General features: G+C 37.7%; 1 protein-coding gene and 1 long non-coding RNA gene across 2 annotated transcripts in view; one reads left to right on the forward strand and one right to left on the reverse strand.

Moving 5' to 3' along the window:
- LOC144639046 (uncharacterized) overlaps nucleotides 1-19226 on the forward strand; it is a 33668-nt gene extending 14442 nt beyond the window's left edge. Inside the window, exons 2-3 of the mRNA XM_078498308.1 lie at nucleotides 3310-3480; nucleotides 18467-19226. Of these exons, the coding sequence (XP_078354434.1) occupies nucleotides 3310-3480; nucleotides 18467-18975 (680 nt within the window). The 3' untranslated portion in view covers nucleotides 18976-19226. The remainder of the gene's footprint in view (nucleotides 1-3309; nucleotides 3481-18466) is intronic.
- Nucleotides 1-24852, reverse strand: part of LOC144637723 (uncharacterized) — a 111266-nt gene extending 86414 nt beyond the window's left edge. The window contains exon 1 of the long non-coding RNA XR_013567776.1: nucleotides 24786-24852. This is a non-coding gene — a long non-coding RNA (uncharacterized LOC144637723). The remainder of the gene's footprint in view (nucleotides 1-24785) is intronic.
- Between the last annotated feature and the right edge of the window lie 78 nt (nucleotides 24853-24930).

The following is a 24930-nucleotide window of genomic DNA, read 5'->3' on the forward strand; positions in this document are numbered from 1 at the left end:
CAATCGTGGGGCAATCGCATCAAGGATTCAAAATGGACCTCTAAATTTTGACAAACTGCAGTTATATTAGAGAAGCACAACATAACACAGCAATGTAAGTATAAACAATAAGCAGAAAAGCAGTTTCTGTAACAGCAGGGTCCGAGAAATAATGCCTTTTACATGCATTAATTAAATAAGTTTAATCAAGAATTATTTACCAAAGTGGCGGTGAATAGTTAACAATAAACTATTATAATATTGGCCCGATTTATACTAGAGACGGACGATACGTCTGGACGAACTTGCATTTTAATTAGGCGAGCATTTTTCAGTTCGTCCGATAATTCGTCTGTGTATAAATACGGGCAAACAGACGTATTATCGGCCAGACCGACTATCTTCATAATTCGTCTGCCAAGACGAATAAAACGTAATAAAAGATGTTTTAAAGCTTAAACTTTGTACATTTTCCCTTGAATTTCATCTTAGCAAGCTAGCCTTGGCCATGTAATAAAACTTTTGATGATATTTTATATTTCAAAACGTCAATACGACTTCTAGACTTACTGAGTGAATTACATAAATGGCATCAAGCGGATTTTTGAGCGCGTTTTACACGGGCACCGTTTTGAGTTTATTCAAGACGAACTACGGTTATAATGTGAGAAATAATTGACAGTTAATTCATCTTTCAAACTTTTTGTCAACAGCAAAAAGGAATCTCTAAAAGGTTTTCTTCAAAGACTAAAAAACTTGCGAAATTGAGCAAAATGTATGCATTCAACTTTGCAAAGCTCGGAGTTCGCGATGCAATATACCAGTGAAAAACCTACGATTGCAAGCGTAATTTGTCACCTATGATATTAAAATGTAATCAAATGGTATACTCGTGAAATTAGAAAAAAATTTCACTTGCTTTTTGTCAAAATGCTAATAATAATTTCCCTCGCCTAAAGGCTCTGGAAATTATTAGCGTAACTTTTGACAAAACGCGTGTGAAATTATTTCCTAATTTCACTCGTCACCATTTGATTACAAATACTAATAACATAATAACAACTTTATTAACGTGTCAAATCTGTCGTAGCTGAGGGGAAAAGTCCCCTCTACTAATTGTGGACACCTAACCTGCCTAACTAAAAAACGTAATTAATATATAGAAAATAGAAAATATTTATATACATTTAAAAAAAAACCTAAGTACAAATATATTAAAATTCTGTTTCTTTAACTATATTAAAATATAAAAATTAAAATTATGTTAAAAGTAAAAGTTATGTCATGGCTGCCAGTCATTCTTGACATAGTTTGCATCCCCGACAGTCACTGATATTAGCAGCCAGTTGGCTGAGGTTTTTGTGATATCTGGAATAATCAAGGTCAAGTGTTATCAGAATCAAATAATTGTTCTATTTATATTATAAGCTTAATATACATTGTTTTGCTGATAAAGAAAATAATGAAAACGATTTCTACCTGTTTTAAAACTTGTGCTTATTCCGGCTGAATGCTTTTTCCTCAAAGTATTTCGTGTAGTTCCTTGCTTCCCAATTTTTGTAAAAAACATTTTGTGTTTCTCAGACTTAATTGCCCAGCAATTTTTAAACTTAGATCAAATTATTTCTGGGTTGAAAAAGGATTTGACGAACTTGAATTTCCTTCGCCGCCAGATGCCTGACACATTGCTCTTGGAAATCATGCATTGCGTGCGCAACCTACAGAATAGTGAATAATCTGCTAGCAGATTATTCACTTATCTGTAGGCTGCGCGGATTCCCAGAAGTAGGCTGTAGGCTCTTAGCCGACGAGAAGACAGTGAGTTACTACAATGTATAATAATTAACAATTATCCTGCGAAAATCAGACGATATTCTTCAAGATTGAGCTAATCTTGTACCCAGTTCTTCTCAACCCTCGGAGAGAACATCATTCTGGTAAAGTCGGATTTTGCTTGTGTCAAATGTGTCAGAAATGTGACACACAACACGACTACGCATGCTCAGCAATTTAGTACATGAAAAGCTCACTTGGGCACTGTAAATAGCTCATGAACTTCTTTCCTATACAAGGAAAGACAAGTAACACAATCTTGAGATAGAGATGAAGAAGAAAAAAACCGCCACTCATGTTTTGTTGCTAAATTAAAACATTGAACTCAGCCTTCAACAGGGAAAAGCGCGCACTGTGGTTGACACGTACAAGCTAGCTGTACGCGTTAGATTTGCAAAGTTTTTTACCCATCTTTTTAGCCACGAATATCGTCTTTTTAAAACATTTTGTGTTGACAAGTTTGAACTTCAAACTATCTTAGTTTATTCGCCTTAGTAACGTTCAAAACACGAACGCAAAAGCCTTCAAATCCAAAATTTTTTTTTACTTGCCAACGCACGGTGCACCCATGTGAAACAAATTTTCTTTTATCTGCGCGCAAATGCTGAAGCTGTTCATCGACCAATCAGATTGACGAACTGAAGGCGCTTGACCAGATGTGTACTACCTTGGTAGGTAGACATGCTAGATTTCAGACAAATCTTTGCAACCTACGAATATCGCAGGATATCTGTTATGTATTGATGACAGATAGTGGATATACAGCGAGGTTAATATCGACCACATTCACTGACACTGAGGTGAAAAATTGTTAAATCGTATTTATTTTTTAGTATTTATCATACATGTTGATAAACTAGCGGACCAAAAGTGGTAGATATTTACCGAGCGGCGAGGTGAAATTTGGCATGCAGATAAATTTAGTGGTGAACAATAAATACAATAGTGTTGTTGTCTCGGAACTATCAGTCTGATAGTTGCCCCTTGGAAATTTAATGTTTTAAAGCCACGCAGGACCCTTGCTCATTAATAAATTCAGCGATAGTGTGTTATAGTTTATTTAGTTCGCTACATATTGAACATTGATTCCTCTAAAATTTATCAAGTACATGTTTATTAGGGGATGATGGAATTATATCACAATAATAACACTGTTGAACAGTTATTTTCTTGTCACTTTAAAATGATGTCATGACAACATGGAAATGTTGTGCAAAACTTCCGTCGCTGGTTTTTATTCTTACCGTAATCTCATTTTAATTAATATTTTTAAAAGGTTCTACATGTAATATTGTTTTGCCATTTGATCATTAAAGTGTTATGTTTAAAAGGGCACTGCAAGTTCATGAGTCATTATTAAAATATTATAAGTAGTAGTGAAGCAATCGTGGCCTGTGCTTTTTTCCTTGTGTGGCCACAACCCCCCCCCCCTCTCCCCCCCTTAAGCAGGTCATCCCTAAAAATGTTAACTCACATATTCTTTGTTGACTTATTCAGGGGACCCCGAAGCAAAAAAAGCTGCAGCAGCAGGAAAGGTTGCAACAGCAACAACAACAGCAACAACAACAACAGCAGCAGCAACAATAACAACAACAGCAGCAGCAACCGCTATAACAACAACAGATGCACCTGAAGAAGCTGCAGCAGCAGCTGCTGAAGAAGATGAAGGTATTTTTTGGAATTTTTAAAGTACACTGTATGTAAATTTGACTATTTGCTAGACTTTCCTGGGGCCTTAGTCATACTTGAATAAAAATACAAGTAGCTTTATTTAAACCAGAGGAGCTCAGTAGCTTTCACTCATTAAAACCATTTCATGGCCCTTCTTTGGACTACCCAGTATTGCATTGTGCACCCCATTGAATAACATAAGCCCATGACATGTGCATAAAAAATATGTGGCTTTCACTTTATGGCTGGACTTCGCCATGTAAAAAATAAATTTGGTGACCTACTCTTTTTCTGCTCTTTTAAATTGAGTAGTGACCATCTTTCTGCAGAATAAATACACTGTATTCATTTCAGAAAAATTATGAAGAAGTCATCCCAAACATGAATAAGCAACCAATTGTAACTGTAATAATGGTGATATTATGAAGATTTCTTGGTTATAAACAAGTTGTTGTTGCTCATAAATGAGTCTGGGCACCCCCATTTATATTTCAAACCTCAAGTGTCGAGTTAGGAGGTGACCATGGAGAAATGACATTTCTGAGATGTGGTTCAGTAACTACAACATCACACTATTTCTATCTTTCTGTCAGTAGTGGACTTACCTGTACTTCCTTGTCAATTGATTTTCACTGTGCTCTTTTTAACCAGGCGGGGCCTGGGCCTGGTTCATAATCTGGCCAGTGTTTTGTTTTTTGTTGGTAAATCATTTCAGAACACAAAACATTTTAAGCTTAAATAACTCTTAAACAAAAACAGATATTGAAAAGGGAAAATACCATTTTTGTTGAATCAGTGCTCGACACTAACGCTAGTACACTAGCCCAGGACTAGTAAAATTTCATGCTTGGCGTGGCGTCAAAGAGCTCAGCATGAAGTTTGGCGGGAAAATTTGAATAGTCGAAACTCCTTTTTTTTTGTATTTCTTGAAGCTCTGCTTGAGCAAAATGGAGCTGCACAACCAGGCATTTTGACAAACAAAAGCCACTACGAAGAAACAAGGAGTTTCGAGTAGTTTCCCGCCAAACTGCAAGCTGAGCTCTTTGACGTCACGCATACATTACCAGCTCCAAGATGGCGGCGTTCAGTTGTCGAGTTTTGAGAAAGATTTCACAGGGTTAAAGCTCACGTTGGAGGTTAAAATTTTGGTAAATAACATATCTTTGTATAAACTATTTATTGGCGTAAATAAAATAAATGGCCATTCAGGAGTGAACTTCTCCTTTAAGAAAAAGTTTGTTTTCACCCTTCATGAACATGGGAAACAGGCAGTGGAATCAAATTACATTTAACACGAAATTTGCATACATTTGAACTTGCAAGAAAGAATTATCTCTGCCGAGACATAATAGTGAAACCAGGCGGTGTTGGACACGACTCGCAAAGCATGCCGGAAGAAATTTTCAATTGGACTCATTATCGTCTGATCGCCGATCTGTAAACATCTCCTCGCGGTGCGAAGATATTCCAATGCTGAAAGAAATATCGGAGGAAATCCATATCAAATCTTTCGTGTAGTCCGGCGGCTTAGCTCGAAATTTTAGTTGAATTGTGCACTTTTTGATACAAGCATGAAACTTGGCACAATGAAAGTGGTCACCAACAGAAATTTTTTCAGATATAGTGCCAAGCCCGAAAAACACCGGTTTCCATGGAAACCTTAATTTATTAACCCTATTCAGACCGGGCTTTTTTGGATGTTTTCAGACCTCCGTGTCGTCCAGAATATTTAAGCAATCACAATGAAACTTAGGGAATAAATAGTATGTCCAAACACCTATCTTTTGGTATACGTCACGTGGGAAGATGACGTCACATCACGTGACAATTACATCATAATGTCAAAACAGCCGCCATCTTGGATCCGCCATCTTGGATTTCGAATTTTTTCCAAAACGTCATAAAACCGCCCAAAATTACTCCAAAGTACTCAAAATCAATAAAACTGTGCTTAAAAACCGTAAAACGATGAAAATAACTGCATTAAAATTATTTTTTATTAAAAGAAACACGAAAATTACAAAATTGGGAAAACATGCCTGTCAAAATACCGTTGCCATGGTGACGTCAAGTTCCTGACACAACAACTAATCCTACCAAAGTATTTCCAGATAAATTTTAGATAAATTCGCAAAGTTTGGTAGCGTTTGGTTGAAACTTGAAAAAGTTATAAGCGTTCAAATTCAGCGCGGGCACTTTCCGCCCCTCCCGGTCCGGATAGGGTTAAAATCAATGAAATTTCGTGAAATATTTGTTTGTCCTGGTTTATAGACAAATACTATTATGCCAGGTAGTGATACCAAGTCGCACGTACAAAATTTAGAATGAAATGCTGTAATTTAGACTGTTCACAGCCCTATATTTTCCTATTTTTCTTCTGTTAGCGAACGGTTCACCCATCGAGAGACCTGGACGCTAGCGCAAAACGAAAGACGCGAGGGAGCAGAGGGCGGGGAACGAAAAATCTTTTCCCATGCAATAATTTCCTATTTAATTATTGGTATCAAACAGATGGTAAAAAATAACAATTGTAAGCCTGATAAAAAGCATTCATATTTGTATTCATGAATAAAAATCAACAATAAAAGAAATACTTCGTGGGGAAGGGGCAGGGGGGCCTCTCGGCTGAAAATTTCATTGCTGTTTACTAGCTGAAAATAGGAAATTGGCGTTGGCACTATATCAAGAATTGATTAGTATGCGAATGCTTGTAATCCTGCAAAGTTTGGTGCTTGTATCAAAAATCGCACAATTCAGGAGCTAAGCCGCCGGACTATGAGCCTAGTAGCACCTATAGATGATCATAGTAGTGAAACTTTGCATTAATAATTATTGTATTAATTCAAACTTTCGCACTCTTAATAAGCGTGAACATGTGAATAGTACGGCTTAAGGGCTTAGAAAAGTTTCGTTTTTTGGTGCTTTGGAATATATTTCTTGGCTTCCTCTTAACTAAAAAAATTCAAAACAAAGTTTCTTTCATGTTTTGTATCAGTCTAATCGAAGGTTCAACATCCCCCCCGGGCATACCCTGGACATTTGATGCCTGTGCCTTTCCGGGAGGGGGAGGGAATTTGATTCAATCACATAGGGGGTGAGGAATTTGAACGCAGACTTGTTTTCTGGTTGTACATGTCCTATTTAATGCACCTATCAATGGGCAATGTGCGGGCAACCCCAGGGGAATTTGATATTTTTTGAAATCCAGAGTTAAAATCCCCACCCCTGGGCACCTAGTGAACGTCAAATTTCACATATCTCCTCTTAAATTTCTAACCCAGCAGACCATTTTAGATGTCAAAAACCCTTACCCTGGGAGAGCTTCACGATCTCAAATTCCCGTGGGCTGCCCGCCCGCCCCCCATCCTGGGGCAAACCATTGATAGGTGCATAACGCTTGTGGCGTCATAATCATGGCGGAGACCGATTATCTTCTATGTATTTGTAATTTTCCATGTTATTAATTATAAAATAGAGGAAAACTGTTTGGTCTAATTATAAGGCCGTTATGCAGACAGGTTTTTACGAGCACAAGAAGCTACACAGTTAAAACAGTTATCTGTTTAACTATTAACTTTTCGGGGGTGGGAAAAATGATCACTGAAAATGGGCTTGTTGTGGGGCATTTTAATGGCTTTTTGGCCCAGGGAGGCAGGAATTTGAACACAAATTTTCCAAAAATTCAAATGCGCGCGGGGGGGGGGGGGGGGGGGGGGGGGGGGTGCCCGAGGGTTGGTGTTGAACCTTCAATTTCACTGATATATTTCATCGTTAGTCCAGAATTTTACGTTTTTGTACTGAACAGATTTGATGCGAACATGATGTTATCTGGTATGCGTCTTTTACGAGACTTGCTTCTGTTTATTTATTAAGGTAGCCACTTGTTTCGAGTTGTGTTTATAGATTAAGAAATTTGCTATAGTGCTTCAGAAAACACAAAGGAGTATGTTTTTTTAATGATTATAAAGTAAGGGGAGTGAAGAAAAAATGCTAGTCTTTGTTTAGTGGTAGGAATTCTGTAGCATTTTTACTGTGATTTGCAAAATTTTTTATTTGTATAAAATGAAAATCGATCTTTCACCAGAGTGTATTACAATTTTAAAGCCGCATGACAATCGTTACTGGTAAATCGATTCTACACCAGACAAAAATAATTCACATAGAGACTTCAAATTCAACAGAGGTCGTAAAAATATATCCCTTGTGCCCTTGGCAAAAAGAGAAAATGGGAAAAAGGATTTGGCTAGCCTCCCACGCAGTCGTTCTTAGGGGCGATCGTGTTTCACTCATCCTCAGCAAACATTCGAATGCACTTCATATTCCCTGATTACTGGTACTGTTAGTTACATAAAACAGTTAATTCATTGTGTGAGCAAGGTTTAAGTCATTGTGTGAACCGGACGGACTGGATTGCCTTCTATTCACACGGAAGCATTTGCAACCTATCCGTGTTTACATGGGGCTGTTCTGGAACCAATACGGAACGGATCCATAACTGGACCTGCAAAACAGCAGATCCAGTTTTGGATCCATTCTGGCCAGTTCCAGAATGGTCCCGTGTAAAACAGAAGGCCTATCTGATTCAATTGTGGCATTGGATCCGTTTCGAACAGGCCCGTGTAAACATATATAGGTAATTTTCAATCATGATCAGACTAAACAAGTTTCAATCATGATTCGCACGCTGCCTGAGTAACACTTTTCACAAGGAAACATGTTTTATTCATGATGAGACTAATCATGTGTCAGCCTAATGTGAACGCAGCTTTAGTCAGTAATAATAAAAGATTACTTGATTAGATCTTTCCTTAAGTTGGCTTAGCACACAGGTTGAATTCCCCTTTAGACATTAATGTGTTCAGTTGGTAGAAAAATAAACCCGTCCATCCGTCCGTCCATTTGTTCCTCCATTTGTCGTTCTGTCCTTCAGTCAGTCAGTCAGTCAGTCAGTCAGTCAGTCAGTCAGTCAGTCAGTCAGTCAGTCAGTCAGTCAGTCAGTCAGTCAGTCAGTCAGTTAGTAGGTTATTCAGTCCATCAGTCAACCATCTTCTTTGCGCCCTTATCTTTTGCCTTCCCTAACAGTAATCCATCCAATGATGACTTGCTTATTCATTGTTCATTTGTTTAGGTCATGCTGCAGCAACAAAGATTGTTGATGGGGTGGCTGCAGCAGCGACTAAAGCAGCAACAACAACAACAACAGCAACAACAACAACACAGAAGACGGAGAAAGAAGAAGAAGAGGAAGAGAAGGTGGCGGTGATTGAGGAGAAGGAGAAAGAAGGGAAGAAAGAAGAAAAAGAAGAGGAGGAGGAGGAAAAGGAAGAAGAGGACGATGATGAGGAGGAGGTTGCAGAGGGGGAGGAGGAGGAAGAAGAAGAAGATGGTAGGTCAAGACACGTAGATTGAATAAATGCTGTAATTGAATAGGTTTTAAATGTAAATAGGTCATCCATTTTTTCTTTTTTATACTACCGGTATTTATGTTCTCGAAGATATAAGCTTTTTTCAGGCTTCTCTGTAATTTGAGTATAAATGAAGTTACGTACATAGGTATGTAAAAAAAAACTGTACGTATGTATGTATAAATGCATGTAAGAGTTTTTTTAGTCTGGAGCGCCTTTTATCACGGCCTGCATGCATAATGACACGGCTTTAAAAGTCTTCGATTTCAAAAGGTTGCTTGGTCTCATTTTCGATAAAAAAAAATTCATCTAAAACATTTTGCCTGTCGTGTGACGCACGTTAACTGGTTTTGAATAGTTCGAAATTCTGTTTTTACGATTTTTAATGTTCTTGTCGACTATTATGTAACTCTTGCGAAGAAAGTATAAATTGATAAGGAGCTAGTACTGTTATTTTCCGGATATTCCGATCTTTTAATCGAGAAATGAATTATTTTTTTAGCTCGTCATTTTAAGCGTTTTATTTTCCGTAGAGGGATGACGCGACATGGCCAAATATGAGTGGAACTTGAATAGCGCCGGTAGCCGGCTGAAACAACCCGCTACTTGCCAAACTTTGGCAACTTTAAATAAAATAATGGAAAGTTGCCGCAAAAATATTGCAAGATATCCGTGTCTAATGTCTGAGTCGAATTATAAACGCATTATTAGATTTTTTGATATGTTTACTAACTAACTAATGAAGCAACGAAACGCAATGCGGTGAAATCTACATCTTTTGATGAAAAATTCCGGAAGTGACATTTGTGTTCACAATAGGGATTTCTGCACAACTTTAAGTCCAGAAAAAAGACCACATGTTTTGTAGAAATCAGAGACAAACAAAACAGGCCAATAGATTTTATTCACGAAAATACAACTTTCTTAAAGGAGAAGTTCACTCCAGAATGGCCATTTATTTTCTTTACGCCAAAAAAAAGGTTTATACAAAGATATGTTATTTACCAAAATTTTAGCCTCCAACGTGCGCTATAACCCTACGAAATCTTTCCCAAAACTCGACAACTGAACGCCGCCATCTTGGAGCTGGTAATGTATGCGTGACGTCAAAGAGCTCAGCATGAAGTTTGGCGGGAAAATTTGAATAGTCTAAACTCCTCGTTTTTGTATTTCTTGGAGCTCTGTTTGAGCAAAATGGAGCTGCACAAACAGGCATTTTGACAAACAAAAGCCACTACGAAGAAACAAGGAGTTCCGAGTATTTAAAGTTTTACGATGCTTGTTTCTGTATGTGCGCGCGGAAGAAAATTTAGTGGTGAACAATAAAAACAATAGAGTGTTTCTGTCTCGGAACTATCGGTCTGATAGTTGCCCCGTGGAAATTTGATGTTCTTAAAACTAGCATATTTGCCCTCGAAGCTTCGCTTCTCGGGCTAATATTTGTTTTAAGAACATCAAATTTCCGCGGGGCAACTATCAGCCGATAGTTCCTCGACAGAAACACTCTATTGTTAAAATAGAAATCTCGAGCTCATAATCTAATTGTTAAATAGAAACACGAGTGGAAGTTTGGGAGAACGAGAAATGCTGTGGGAACACGAGTCGATAGACGATTGTTTCCACAGCTTTTTCGAGTTCTCCTAAACTTTCACGAGTGTTTCTATAACTCGATAGAAACACGGACAACATGTTTTCTATTTCTTTTAGAAAACAGCACAAAGAAAATAACGCACATCAAAGTAATATTTAGCGCTTTCTTTAACATCAAAACGTAGATTCCCTTCACCTCGCGGTTTTACGTCATAACCATAATCAACCAATCATAGTAAGGCAGTCAATGAACAGAAATAAATCAACTGTTCAACATTTCCTTCAAGGCTAAAATTCACTGTTTTTCGGCCAAACAAACAAAGAAAACAGGCCCCAAAGTTAATGTAATTATGCGAAATAACTAAGCCGATTGTTTAACTGAAGTCAAGCACTGGAAGGAGTCAAGAATTTGACAAGAATTGTGGTTTTATTTCGCTTCATCGACGTAACCGAATGGTTTGGACGACTGACGCTGCCGATCGAGCGACTCGAACCTCGGAGGTGGAAGTGCATTATTTTTCTGTCAAAAGAATATGACTCGGCATTTTGGACGAATATCTTGTCCTGTTAAGGAGCTGTGAATAGTTCTGAAGTGCTGCAAAGCCTACTAGAATGGAGTGAAGTTGCGCCAATTAATTCATATACTTCTTTGAAAGGTCAGCCGCTTCGATAATTTCTTTCACAGACTATTTTTGAATGTGTAGCGGGCTCTGTAAACATCTTACTCGCTTGTTTTCAAGTGTGCAAATATTTGTTTAGTCCTAACCTGGTTTTTGTCAGCTGTGACATTAAAATTTGACACAATTCTTAGTTGTTATTTTTGCATTGCTTATTTCAGCGCCGTGAATATTGATTGCCGTGTCTACGACAACTGTCTGTGTCTCCATCGAGTTATAGAAACACATTTTTTAACAGATTAGCGCACGTATTTACTTTGTGCTATTTTTAGTGCAGAATGCACTTTTGTGATGGTTTGGTGGGCAGTCGTGTGATAAACCCCTAAACCCCTAAAGCGCTACAGTGTAAACTTTTAATCACCAATTAATTAATTAATATCAATTAATTAATTATTCCTTGTGGAGGGGGTGGGGGTGGGGAGCACCTGACCGTACCCCTAGGTAAAACCTAAAGCACATCTACGTTACTTTCATATGAAGATCTCAAACGTATATATTTGTTTCAGAAAACCCTTTGCTCTCCTTGTGGTACTACTCAACGTAATTTACACCAAACGCATGCGCAGATTAGTCTACGTTGTTTTCCGGAACTATCATGAACATCGCTTGTATTGCGTGTTTGCGGTAGGCTTCCTGCAGACTTCTTGGCGCCAAGTAAAAACCGCAAATTAATTAAATTAGATTTTTTCACAGCACTTTCATATTTAGGTATGCAAAAACTTGCACCGGGATTTTCGGCGTGAACACCTGTTAACCAGGAAACAAATATCCTAGCTGTACTGCGTTTTAAAAAATCTGTCGAAAAATATGTTTTTTGATTAGATTTGTTTCTTTAGTTTTTGAGAATCGTCTTTCGTGCAGTCTAAACCGTAACTTAATTAAATTAAACAAATGTCATCGATGCCGCCGTAAAACAAACAAAAAAACAAAAGTTTCATGTTATCGCATTTTCAAGGAAGACAAAAGTATTTTGTTACAAACGAACAAAAGTGTCGTGTTACGTTTGCAAAGATTAGCGTAAGGAACACCTGGGAAAGAATACAAGTAGCCTGTGAACGGTTTTTCCGAAAGTAAAATAAAGCAAATAAACACGAACATATATAAAACATCATACTTTCAATTGTTCCATATTGCATTCTGCACTTACCAAATCATCGAGATTTTCTAATGTATTGTGATCTGATTGTTATTTTTTATGCATAATAATAAACCTTTATTTAACCACGATCAGTTTTAAAGCAAATACATACTCGAAGGTTCGTGTGTATGTGTGACTAACTATCTACCTAAGAAATATTAATATTACATTGTAATAAACTAAAATAAACGATATTATGTTTAATAAGATTATGATGTAAAATTGAAAATCACACATGTGGTTTGGAGTTGTCTGGATCGATAAACTGCCAAAATTATTTTTTTTAAAAATGGGGTCCATTCTCGCTTTTTTGCAAAACTGCTTGTGGTTGGTAGCGTTATTAAAGTAGCTTGACACAAAATTCCATATATAAGACAGCACCTCTGTGCTAATTAAGTTCTTAAAAAGGAGTTGGGGACAACCGCTTTTTGGTGTCCTCTTAGGTTGTAGGGTCCGTGTCGCTACGTTAACAAATCTGAAATCGTTTTAGGAATCTTTTCGATTACAATATTGTAAAACAGCTTAAGACGGAATCCACTAGGAAGTCGAGTAATATTTATTAAAGTTGGACAAAAATCAATTTCAGAAAAATTTAAATCTTATTGCGTTATTTCCTAGCCTTAATATAAGGTAAAGATTAAGTAATTATCCGTGATAACACCAACAACATTCAGAGTTGAGAATGATTTCAAAGTTTAAGGTATGGGCAAATCTCAGTGTAGCATTTTTTCTTTAAGCGATTAGTGAAGCGGAACTAAAATTTTTTCGATTTGTGTTTTAAAAAAGATTTCTTTGATAAGATTGAAGCAGTAACACAAGTCAATCAGGTGTAAATAGTTTTGGTACATATTTTGTCCAATAACTACTCGAAGTCTTGGTGGATTTCCTCTTAATAAGACTGAGTTTGTATAAATCGAGTATTGAGTCCCACTTAGTGATTTCCATCACCGTATCCGAAGGTGTGTCCCATGACAAATTGAAGATAATTCTCGCTGCCCTGCGATGCAATGTTTTGAGTGCTTGTATGTGGACAGAGTGCAAGGTATATGGTCATTAACTATTTGAAAGTGGTTCTCATTGATGAAAACAAAACGGTTTTTCATTCACCTGCTTGAAGTATTTATAGACTTGAAAACATTCGCTAAACAAATCACATTCAGCGCGAAATATTTCCTATCCTTTTGTCTCGAAACTTTGAGGAAAATGAAACCTTGGTTGAAACCATAAAAGCAGTTCATAGAATTGAATAAAAAGATAGAACCGTATTGATCAGGGGCGGATCCAGGGGGGGGGGTGGATTGGGTGGCTAGCCACCCTCCCTTGATCTACAAGAAAAATAAAAATTAACACATTAAAATAGAAAATAAGGACAGTGACACTGGTTAAAGTGAAAAAAGTGTCAATATTTTTAGCTAAGGTTAAGTTGAAATATTTGTTGACATCCGCCCCCTCTAGACAGACGGCCGTCCATCCGATCAAAGTTAAGGACAGCCACTTTTCAGAAATAGGGGATTTTCGAATGCTTGTTTTGGGCGGCAATTTACGAGCTTCTGTGCTTAATGTAACAAAACATGTGTGTATGATTTTTAAAAAAATACATTCCTTTTAGCATTCAAGAGTTGTTTTAGCCTTGCTAGCAAGATTATCTTCTCCATTTGCATCTTTTTAGCGAGTTTTTTTACTTTTCTTTGCAAAAATCAAACTTGAACGAAGCGATTTCACAAGCAAAGCATTGAATCACCAAGTCGTCCCCAGGTCACTTTGCCAGGGACTAAAGATTTCCACGCTCGTGCGTGAACAAAACCACGCCTATCTGTTCTCTCGTGTAAGTTTGTAAGTTCAAACTCAATCACTGTTTGTAAGAACTAGAGTGTCTGTCCCAAATATAATTCAATGATAAACAAGGTAAATTGAGGAAAGAATAGTTTTGTTAAATTATCAAGGAAAAACAACGGTTTAATAACTTAGTTGAAAGATGTTAAAAGCTGCTCAGAACCATGGAAATCCCGTCTAAGAGACTTCAACTTTTCTGGGGGCATACCCAGACCCCCCTAGGGGTATGGAGCATGCGGTAATTCATTCATAATTAATGAATCTTATCACTCTTTTGTTGTGCTTCAACACTTTCGTTTTTGTAGAAAAAACGTGACTTGTCAAATTTACAAACGTTATATAACAATTAAAAACGTGAGTAGCTCAAATCTGGTACAAGTCTTTCACACACTAAAACTTTAATTTCTTAAGGGAATACTTTCCGCTGTGGGTGTTCAAAGCGCGTGACTTGTAAAGTGTCACTCTATAGTTGTGCTTCAACACTTCCGTTCTTGTAAAAAAAACGTGACTTGTCAAATTCACAAACATTATATAACAATTAAAAAGGTGAGTAGCCCAAATCTTACGTGACATAACCAATTAAGAATGTGATGGGGGTTAAGCGATCCAAGACAACGAAGTTTAAAACGATTGAGAACGCAACTTGTATTGGTAGAAGTCTTTAGGCGCTAATATTAATCTAACCTAAACAATTAACAACGCAAATTTGTACTGGTACAAGTCTTTCACACACTTTGCAAAATAGTTAACCGAAGGGAACTCATTTCGTGACAAATGATTATTTCTGCTGAGTTGCACAATTTAGAATTGCAACATCATTAAATGCAGGTGTGAAGTGATATTTACAAGTGTTTTAGTAGCCTGTTGTGAAATTACTTCCGGTGGAAGCAGTAAACACTAGAAGTTTTTGCTTCTGTTCGAAGTTAATGCATAGCCATTAGAAAAAAAAAACAGCAACTGTTTTACTGGAAATGTAGTCGTTAGAAATGGCATGTGTAGCCGTAAGGTAAAGAATAACGCGAGGAGAAGCGGCTTTTGGTAATATCCAAACGAAAATTTACTTCTCAATGTGGGGCTAAGATTGCGTGACGAGACAAAAGGTAACTCTGTCGTGCGTAACCTTTATCGGGAACCCTGCATTAAGCCGAGTAGAAATCTTTCTAACTCGAAAGGAAACAACTATTTCGATTAAAGGCAAACGTCAAGGTTTCTCATTTTTAACCAAGCCAAAGTATATGAGTCGCAAAGCACCCGGCCGTCGCGACTGACAAATACAGCATTTCCTTCGCGAAAATTAAAAAAAATGCTTGAACTGAAAGACGTTTGAATTCTTCCATGGTATGTTCGAACAACAATGCCCAGGATAAACCTTCTACTCATACTAACTTCATGCAAAAAAGCCGATATCTCGAAGAGATCTTTGATTTTCCTTTTCTCGTCCTTGCGCTTATGCTTGCGCTTGTGCTTGTGCTTGCGTCGCTAGTGAAAACCAGGATTTAAAAGACGATCTTTGATCATTGCCCCTGCAGGGCTCTTGCCTCTCCGAGGAGGCATTCATTGTAGCTTGCGCGTATATACGGTATGTATACCAGAAAAATCTCGATTTGCTCGAACAAGGCCGCGATGAATCTCTGGGTAATGATGACGTTTTGCCGCAAGGGTTCTGGGTAATGATGACGGAAAGAAAATGCCCGAAGGAGTTATGGGTATTATGACGAAATTAAATTTTTTCAAGTGGCAAGTAACTTAATTCCCCTTCCTCCATCCAGGCAATTTCAAGTGGGTGAAGAAAGATGATCAACACATTATCAACACGCCTGACCTTCAATGCCCTACGTTCAAAACGAGAAGTGCGTTATGTTAAAGTGTGACAGCCGATATACGAAACTTGGCTGTCAGTATTAAAGGTCAAAGGCGCTTTGATCGTTATGAAGTCTTTGAAAGAAGAGATATCAGAGTTTCTTTCTACTTCTAAAACTCATAACATATAACGTGTCTCTTTCATTTATACCTCGTGCTGGTCATTTCTAACTGCCCAGCAGTTCCTTTTTTGCTCTGTGGTCGAGGGGCGAGGATTCTTTGTTGAGTTAAACACAAGGAAAACGAGTATAACGCACGTGATTTTAATCCCTTAAGTGGCAAGTAATTTAAAACACTTCCTCCGTGCCATTCCCCTTCCCCCATGGGTGTTGAAAGATGACCTGTTTTAAACCAATCAACATGCGTGACCTTCAATGGCCTGCCGACAAAAAAAAAATGAAGGTAGATTATGAACCGGACCACCACCAGGTTGAACAGTGTTTTAATATTTAGATAAGAATGGCTTCGTAGCTGGATTTAAACTTCAGCATATTGATAAAACCAAGTTTATATGATATTTATTATATCTCTCAGCGAAAAAACATTTAACATCATGCCGGCAGACTTTAACTTTCAAAGGCATATATGGCCAGTTTTTTAGCTTTTAAAATAAGTTTGTCATTTTGCTCAAGAGAGAAAGAGATTTAAACTTCAAACCTATTTTTCTAGGATTAGGGACCGTACATTTTTTAATTGTTAGGGGGGAGGGGGGCTGGTGAGATTTGATCGATAGTCGCTGCTATATATGATAGCCCCCCTTCCTCATCGGAAATTTTAGCCTGGCCCCCCTGGAGATCCAATTTTTTTTCGATCACCCCCCCCTAAAAATACGCGACGATCAAGTAAATTTAAAATTTATCAAGCTAAAGAGTGTATCAGTTTTTCAGTCATAATTATAGACAAGTGACATCCTCCAAATAGCTGACATTGGCTTTGATTTTTTATTGCGTGATGGCGTTTGTTAGTATGGTTGCCTGCATTTGTAACCAATGAGCCGTTTTGTACATATAACAAAGTAGGGGGGTCGGGGGGCATGCTCCCCCGGGAAAATTTGAACTTTAAGAACCTCAGGAATGTTATTTTGGACATTCTGGCAAGGTTTTAAACTATTATAGTTCTAAGCCCTCGTTACAACACTTTAAATAAGAATTTATTTCAGTTACCCCCCTCCTTACAGACCATATTTTTTGGGGCTGACCCCCCTTTTAAGCCATATGTTTTCGCATGGCCCCCCCCTCAAATCCAACCAGTCCCCCTACTCTATAAAAAATGAACGGTCCCTTAACTAGCACATTTGCATATGTATAATCCGGTGAGAGGTTTTAAACGAAGTCTGCATGACAACAGCTTTCAACTGATGCGAAAGATCGCTGGGCTGTTCGGTAGTGCCGCTGTATATAATCGTTGAGAGGGAACCACGCAGAACCTCAACTTTGACGAATTAATACTATAACTCTTTTTCGGTTGACGCAACAGATATGTTATTTTACAATTGCCCTACTACTGGTTAATTGATTATTAACTTGATATTACAAGTTACCATAGCAATGGTTTAATCTGTTAAAAACACCTTTAATTTTCGAACATTTAAGGTGGCTCTGAAACGCGTGTACAGATCTTTTTTAAAACTTTGCCAAAAATTGTATATTTGCTGTTCATTATTCCATCTCATCGCATTTCGTCTCATCTCATCTCATCTCATCTCATCTCATCTCATCTCATCTCATCTCATCTCATCTCATCTTATCTCATCTCATCTCATCTCATCTCATCCTATCTCATCTCATCCTATCTCATCTCATCACATCACATCACATCATCACATCACATCACATCACATCATCACATCACATCACATCACTCACATCACGTCACGTCACGTCACGTCACGTCACATCTCATCTCATCTCATCTCATCTCATCTCATCTCATCTTATCTCATCTCATCTCATCTCATCTCATCTCATCCTATCTCATCTCATCCTATCTCATCTCATCACATCACATCACATCATCACATCACATCACATCATCACATCACATCACATCACTCACATCACGTCACGTCACGTCACGTCACGTCACGTCACATCTCATCTCATCTCATCTCATCTCATCTCATCTCATCTTCATCTCATCTCCTCTCATCTTCATCTCCTCTCCTCTCCTCTCCTCTCCTCTCCTCTCCTCTCCTCTCCTCTCCTCTCCTCTCCTCTCCTCTCCTCTCCTCTCCTCTCCTCTCCTCTCCTCTCCTCTCCTCTCCTCTCCTCTCCCTCTCCTCTCCTCTCCTCTCCTCTCCTCTCCTCTCCTCTCCTCTCCTCTCCTCTCCTCTCCTCTCCTCTCCTCTCCTCTCCTCTCCTCTCATCTCATGTCATCCGTTTTAGTTCCCAGCTACTCTGGGTTTTAAAAATTGAATCGGCCATATAAGATCAGAAAATCATCCATTCATGTTAACCCGCTTTTTCATTGATGCTCCGCAGCCATAGAAGATACTTGGGTTGTTGCTGCTGCAATAGAAAAAGAGGCAACAACAACAACAGCAGCAGCACAGCATCAGCAACAACAGCAACCCAAAAAGCAGCAGCAGCAACAGCAATACCTGCAGCAAATGCAACAGCTGCATCAGCAAATACAACAGCTACGGCAGGATATGCAAAAGCTGCAGCAGCAACACCAGCTTCTTCAACAGTTGCAGCAGCAACGACAACAACAGCAGCAGCAACTGCAACAGTTGAAGAAACAGGTGCAGCAGCAACTGCAACAGCAGCAGCAACAACAACAAAAACAGCAGCAACTGCAACAACTACAGCAGCAACTGTTGCAGTTAGAGCAGCAAAAACAACAACAGCTGCAGCGGCAACTGCAACAGTTGCAGAGGCAACATCAACAGCTGCAGCAGCAACAACAACAGCTGCAGCAGCAACAACAACAGCTGCAGCAGCAACAACAACAGCTGCAGCAGCAACGAGAACAGCTGCAGCAGCAGTAGCAGCAACAGCAGCAACAACAACAGATGCATCTGTTATTTAAAATTATTATTTAGTTTTTAATTAATCGCTTAATTAATTACTGAATTCTTGTAGTTTATGACCACAGATTTTGCATTCAGTCAATCAGTTAATGACATGAAAAATATTTTCTGCTTTTTCTACTATATCGCTGATCTAATTTGCATAATACAAAAACGTCAATATCTCTGAAACGAAAAAAGATATTTCCAAAAAAAACCGCCATTCTTCAGTATTTCGAAAGGCCTTTTAAATAAGCAAAAAATATTTGTCATGTCATATACACTTTAATCAATCGATAGATAAATTAATTTATTAATCAATTGAATATTATTATCAATTTTAACATAATAAATTAATTAATTTTATATTGGTGTAATTTATAGCTAGTATTACTTTTTCTGGCTAGGAAAAAAATACTGTAAAAGTTCCTGGGAAAACCAGGCTTTATAAGTGGTACTGGTTGGTAAAAAGCTCACTCGAAACGGATCCTGGCTGGCAACTTTCATTTAAGTATCTACTGCTAGCTGGCTGTGAAGATCGGATAGTTTTTTTTCCCACGAATGTTAAAATTAACTGTGAACCAATTACTCGATGTTTATTAATCGTTTCGAGCAACGCCAAGCCGCCAAGTCCATTTGGAAAATTTTTGCCATTGGGTACTTCTGTTTAATATCATAGCAATTTGGGTTATTTGTAACGCTGCTTTTAGACAGCCAATTCTGTTCAAACGCTTTTCCAATTCGATAAAAAATAGCAATGAATTGGCGCTAGGTTTTCAAGCAGGCTTTTGAGGTTTTTTGACATGCTTGGAAATTTGAGATATAATTCTGCGCCTTTGACTAAACTAGAAACTAGCAATTGCAATCATTTTTAAAAGTTTGTTCGATTAAACTGAGCTAGGTGCTACACAAGGTTATCTTTTGTGTGTTGTTGGAAATTTATTGATAAGTGTATTGGTGTAATTTAGAAAATTCCCAAGTCGAAAACTGACAACATTTTAAATGTTGGTTCATCTGGTCTCCAATCAAAGAAAAGAGAATAAAGAGATTGAAATATTGTGTTGTTAGTCAAGAAGTATTGTACTTTTCTGTGGATTTGGCATGAAGAAATAATTCTCCTCTAGGATTGAACGTGCGCGAGACGACAGCGAAAAAGAAAGTGTTGCTATGTTTATACCGAACTCTTTACACAGAAAACGCACAAGGAGAAGGTTTGCTTCTGACCATTTACCTTGAACGGTGTCTTGTTAAAAACACCACATCATCTCAAGCTTTGAGTTGGTGGGGAGAAAGTCAACTATCACGAAGAAAAGAGACGTACAGAGCTTGTGCCTTGACGAGCAACTACAGTTAGGCCTTTCTCGATTATGCTAGCATTTTTTTCGGCATTTTTTGGGAAAACGAGCATTTTTTTTCGTTTTTTCTTGAAAAAGAATTTCTAGCATTTTCTGTCATTTTTCATGACAGTGATCCAGATTTCAGCACTCAGAAGGAGAAATAATCCTAAAGTTTCACAATTTTGATTACTTAATTTGATTGTTTTCTGTCTGTTTCGACTGTTTTTGCGTTGTGTTACTTGTGTACTTGTGTTGCGTTACTTGTGTGTGTGTTTTTTTAGTTTTTTGAAAAAAATATATTTTTTAATTTTTTTTACATATGTTTTTTCATTTTATTTTATTTTATATTTTTTTATAAACAAACAATTATTAAGTATCACCTGTTGTTGATATGAGCATTTAATGTAAGAGTTTGTACGTTTTGTTTGAAATAAAATAAAGCATTCTTTGGAATTCAAGTGGCATTTTTAAAAGAAATCAGGCATTATTTTAGCATTTTTCTGGCTTTATGCGGGAATTTCTTGTAGCATTAAATGCCAGTTTTACTAGCATAATCGAGAAAGGCCTAACTACAGTAGAACCCAGGTAATTCGAACTAACTTCCACTTCTCTTGGACCCACTTTCAGTCATTTTTACTCGGTTAACTCGAACATCCCGCTAACTCAAACTGTTTTTCGTTTCCCTTCAGAGTTCAAGTTGCCAGGGTTCAACTGCGATTCATTATCAAAATACCAAACCTCTATCGCCAATGGGACGAACTGTGACTGTTTCTTATACGCGAACGATGCTGAATAATTCGCTTGTCAAGGGCGAGGTATTTGCGGCACAGGGCTTTTCAGTAACTGGTTACAAAAAAGGGGTAAAAAGCAACTGGTATAAATTACACCAAATGAATAAGGCTCCAAAGTGAATTTGGACGGAAACTCCATTTCATGTTACAACCGAGGAATGCTGCCGGAATAGAGCTTGTTTTCAAAAGAAATGAAAATAAATGAACGAAAGTGATCGAATCCGTTAAATTCATGACCAGTGATTAAACATCTTTGTACGAGATTATAGGAGAAGTACGAAAAGGAACACAGCAGAAGCTTGTAGCTACGAGAATTTTATAGAATAAAAATCGACGTGTATTTGAACAAAGAAAAAAAAAAACTTTGCAAACTCTGCTGGACCTCACTAAACATGATTGTTTATTAGCATATTTATTGTTCAGATTTCGCACTTGACGGTTGTACGCGCTGTCTGAGCTTTACAGCCGTTTTCCAGGGTCTGCTTGCATAACCGAGTTTAGTTGTCTTGGGAGGAAATATAATTCGAAAGGGAGTGCTTATGCAAAAACTTAAGTTTTAAGGAGGGGGAGGGGCTTAAATTTAAGTATTTAACGGCTGTTCCAATTTTTTTCGCTTTTTTGAGCCGCGTGGGACAAAAAGTGTGGTATGAAATACTTCGACCAGTAACAGACCAGTAGTTTTGTTCGCTTGATCTTCCCCTTCTTAGAATGTGTAACGCGCTACATATGAGGGGCTTTACCTATTCAGATGGAAAAAAGGTTCATATATCGGACTCGTTCTTCAGTTATAAGCAACATAACATCAACGCAAACTGATAAGGGGTTAAGCTTGTTTTATGCTTCCGTTTGACGTAGCCTTTATATTCCGTCCCTCGTCTTGTAACCTTGTCACCTTTTTCTGCTCGCCTGGTGAGTTGCTACCTAATTTTTAAAAGTTGCTACAAAAATTTCTTGATATTTTTATATAAACGTTAACTAAAAGCTTTATTTTTCGTTCTTCACAATAATTGCTTACATCGGTCAAAAAATACTTTAGCTACTTAGCTTTTAATTAAAGAGTTGTTTTACTCCAAGCTGTCAAACTTGAGAAGGGTTAACAAATTGTATGTGCCTAAACCTAATACGACTCGTTTCAGCTTAAATTCTGTTAAATACTCAGCAGCCGTCACATGGAAAAACATCTCTGAAAAGTTAAGAACTTTAACTTCTCTTCCACTCTTCTGTAAAGGCGTCTGCGGACTTAAGTTTTAAGTAATACTTGTTAGCTAAGTTTATTGGATAGGTTTTCTTTTTTCCCCTTATTTTCTTACTTTGTTTATGTTGTAAATAGTTTTATTTATTTTAGTTTCTCGGCAAATTCGCAATTTTTTTATTTGCTAGTGGCCCAACAAGCCTCGTCAACCCGAGATTAAATAAAATTATGTATGTATGTAAGTGTTGTTATGTGTTATGTGCCTATGAAATCGTTGACTATTTGGTGCATGATACTGTATGCGCTCTAAACTTGTATTTTGCTCAATAACTTGAGGTTGTTAGAACCGCAAGAAATTTCTCCAAACGCCAAAAGTTGCTCAAAAATTGCCAAAATTAAAAAAAAAGTTTCTACCTAAATTGTAAAAGCTGCTACATAAATTTTCGAGATTTTTTATATAAACTTAATAAAAGTGTTTTTTTTGTTTTTCACAGAATCGTTGACTATTCCGTCCTTGACAGTGTAAGAGCTATAAACTTGTCATTTTGCTCAATTATTACTCAGAAAGGCAAAACTTGCTTGAGGTTTTTAGGACCGCGAGAAATAGGGAGATTAAGGTGGCTCAACTGGATTTTCAAGGGGTAACACCGCTCAAGTTTGATAATTAACTACGTCGCCATTAACAATGCTATCGAAAAACGATCACCACATTTGTATTAGATAAAGATGAAATTTTTTTATGATCAGTGTTATATTGACATCGGAGTTGCCAAAGCGACGAAATGACGTCATTTCGTCTTTTACTTTCGCTCGTATTACTCGGCACCAGGATATTTTTACGGCAGTAAAATTGGGCCTCCAATGTACTGATTTTTTCTCGCAGATTTCATGTTTACAAGCGAGTGTCCTCATTATTCAGGGGTATTGTTTTGTGTACTGTGGTGATCGTTTAATTCTCAAACTTCAGCAGTGTTACCCCTAAACAATCCAGTTGAGCCACCTTAAGCATGGCGTTTGTTTTTCCCGCGAACGGCAAAAATTCAACTTCTACCGTCTTCCATTTGACGTTTGTAAGCGGAAATGAGTAGTTTTGTGTTTGTCGTGAACGTGGGATATTTTCCCTATTTTTATGAGGTATTAATTTTAGAATTCGATTAGAAGGTACCAAAATGAAAGGCAAGCTCGCGTTTGCCGTTTGCTGTACGGGACAGTCCTATTTATGGCAGAATTGAAAATCAAGAACACTGAAGCTTCCAAAATCGTAACTCAAGCCTGAATAATGCGAATTGAATATTTTGTTTAGTTTTCCTCTGTCACTGGAACTTTTAAGCGATGACGTCAGGAAATCGCTTATTGTCATCGCAAGACCGACTCGATCTTTTTGTCTGTTTCGGTCGAACAGAAATCAAGTTTAACTTGGTAACAAGAATCGCCGCGTAGAACATAAAAGCAAAATACTCCCGTGCAGTTAGAATGGAACACTACAATGTATAAACGAAAGAGACTAATTACATGTGATGGGATCTATTAGAATTAGTAGACAGAAATTTCTTAACTCTTTTATATAATAAGGGCCGCGGTGGGCAAGAGACCATTTGACCTTTCTCGCAGCTTAAAAGCTGACTCCCCGTGTATCGTATGTCGTTTATCGGAAGTCACACACTACAATACAACGCAATCTACTGTTGTTCAATTGAGCAAATCTACGAAGAAAATGTATTATTAACTTTGCAACCTTGCCCTGTGAATTTATAACTACTGTTAATTCTGTATTTATTTTAATTCCATCATATCCTAACTATGCTATTTAGACAATCACAAACATTGCTTCTTAGGTTAAAAAAATGTACACTGCAATTGGATAACAGTCTTTATCACGCCCTCAATTATGTTAGACCTTTTGTGAAACGTCATCGCTTCTGCATGCACTGCATGCCGTTTATTCTTTTTGCGACCTCGCGAACTCGCGTGTGCCACGCGCGCGCTGAGTGACAAACTTCCCAGCATTCTTTACAAACGACCAGTCCGCCATATTTATAGTGAAACGCTGTTCAAATTATCGCAAAATTTAGTAAGTAATTTAACGTAGTTCCTTATTCTATTGTCATCTTTCAATCGTATAAATGGCTTCCTATTTATCATTGCGTATCATTTATATCTTTTCTGATTTCTTCGCAAACAGCTAGAGAGCTAGAGGTCCCAGAGCTGTGTTGCACTGTCCATGTGTACAAGATGTGATCTCGTCAGATGTGTTGGCGCGCTGCTTCTTGGACTGCAGGTAAGCTTTTATAAGTCAGTTCTAAAGATAATTTGTTAAGGATTTGACTGTGGTAATAACGGTTTTCTTCCCTTGTTCAGCCTCCAGCTGGAGGCTGAACAAGGGAAGAAAACCGTTATTACCACAGTCAAATCCTTAACAAATTATCTTTAGAACTGACTTATAAAAGCTTACCTGCAGTCCAAGAAGCAGCGCGCCAACACATCTGACGAGATCACATCTTGTACACATGGACAGTGCAACACAGCTCTGGGACCTCTAGCTCTCTAGCTGTTTGCGAAGAAATCAGAAAAGATATAAATGATACGCAATGATAAATAGGAAGCCATTTATACG

Source organism: Oculina patagonica, chromosome 14 (genome assembly GCF_052425735.1).
Source record: "Oculina patagonica isolate OP01 chromosome 14, crgOcupat, whole genome shotgun sequence".
Lineage (NCBI taxonomy): Eukaryota > Metazoa > Cnidaria > Anthozoa > Scleractinia > Oculinidae > Oculina > Oculina patagonica.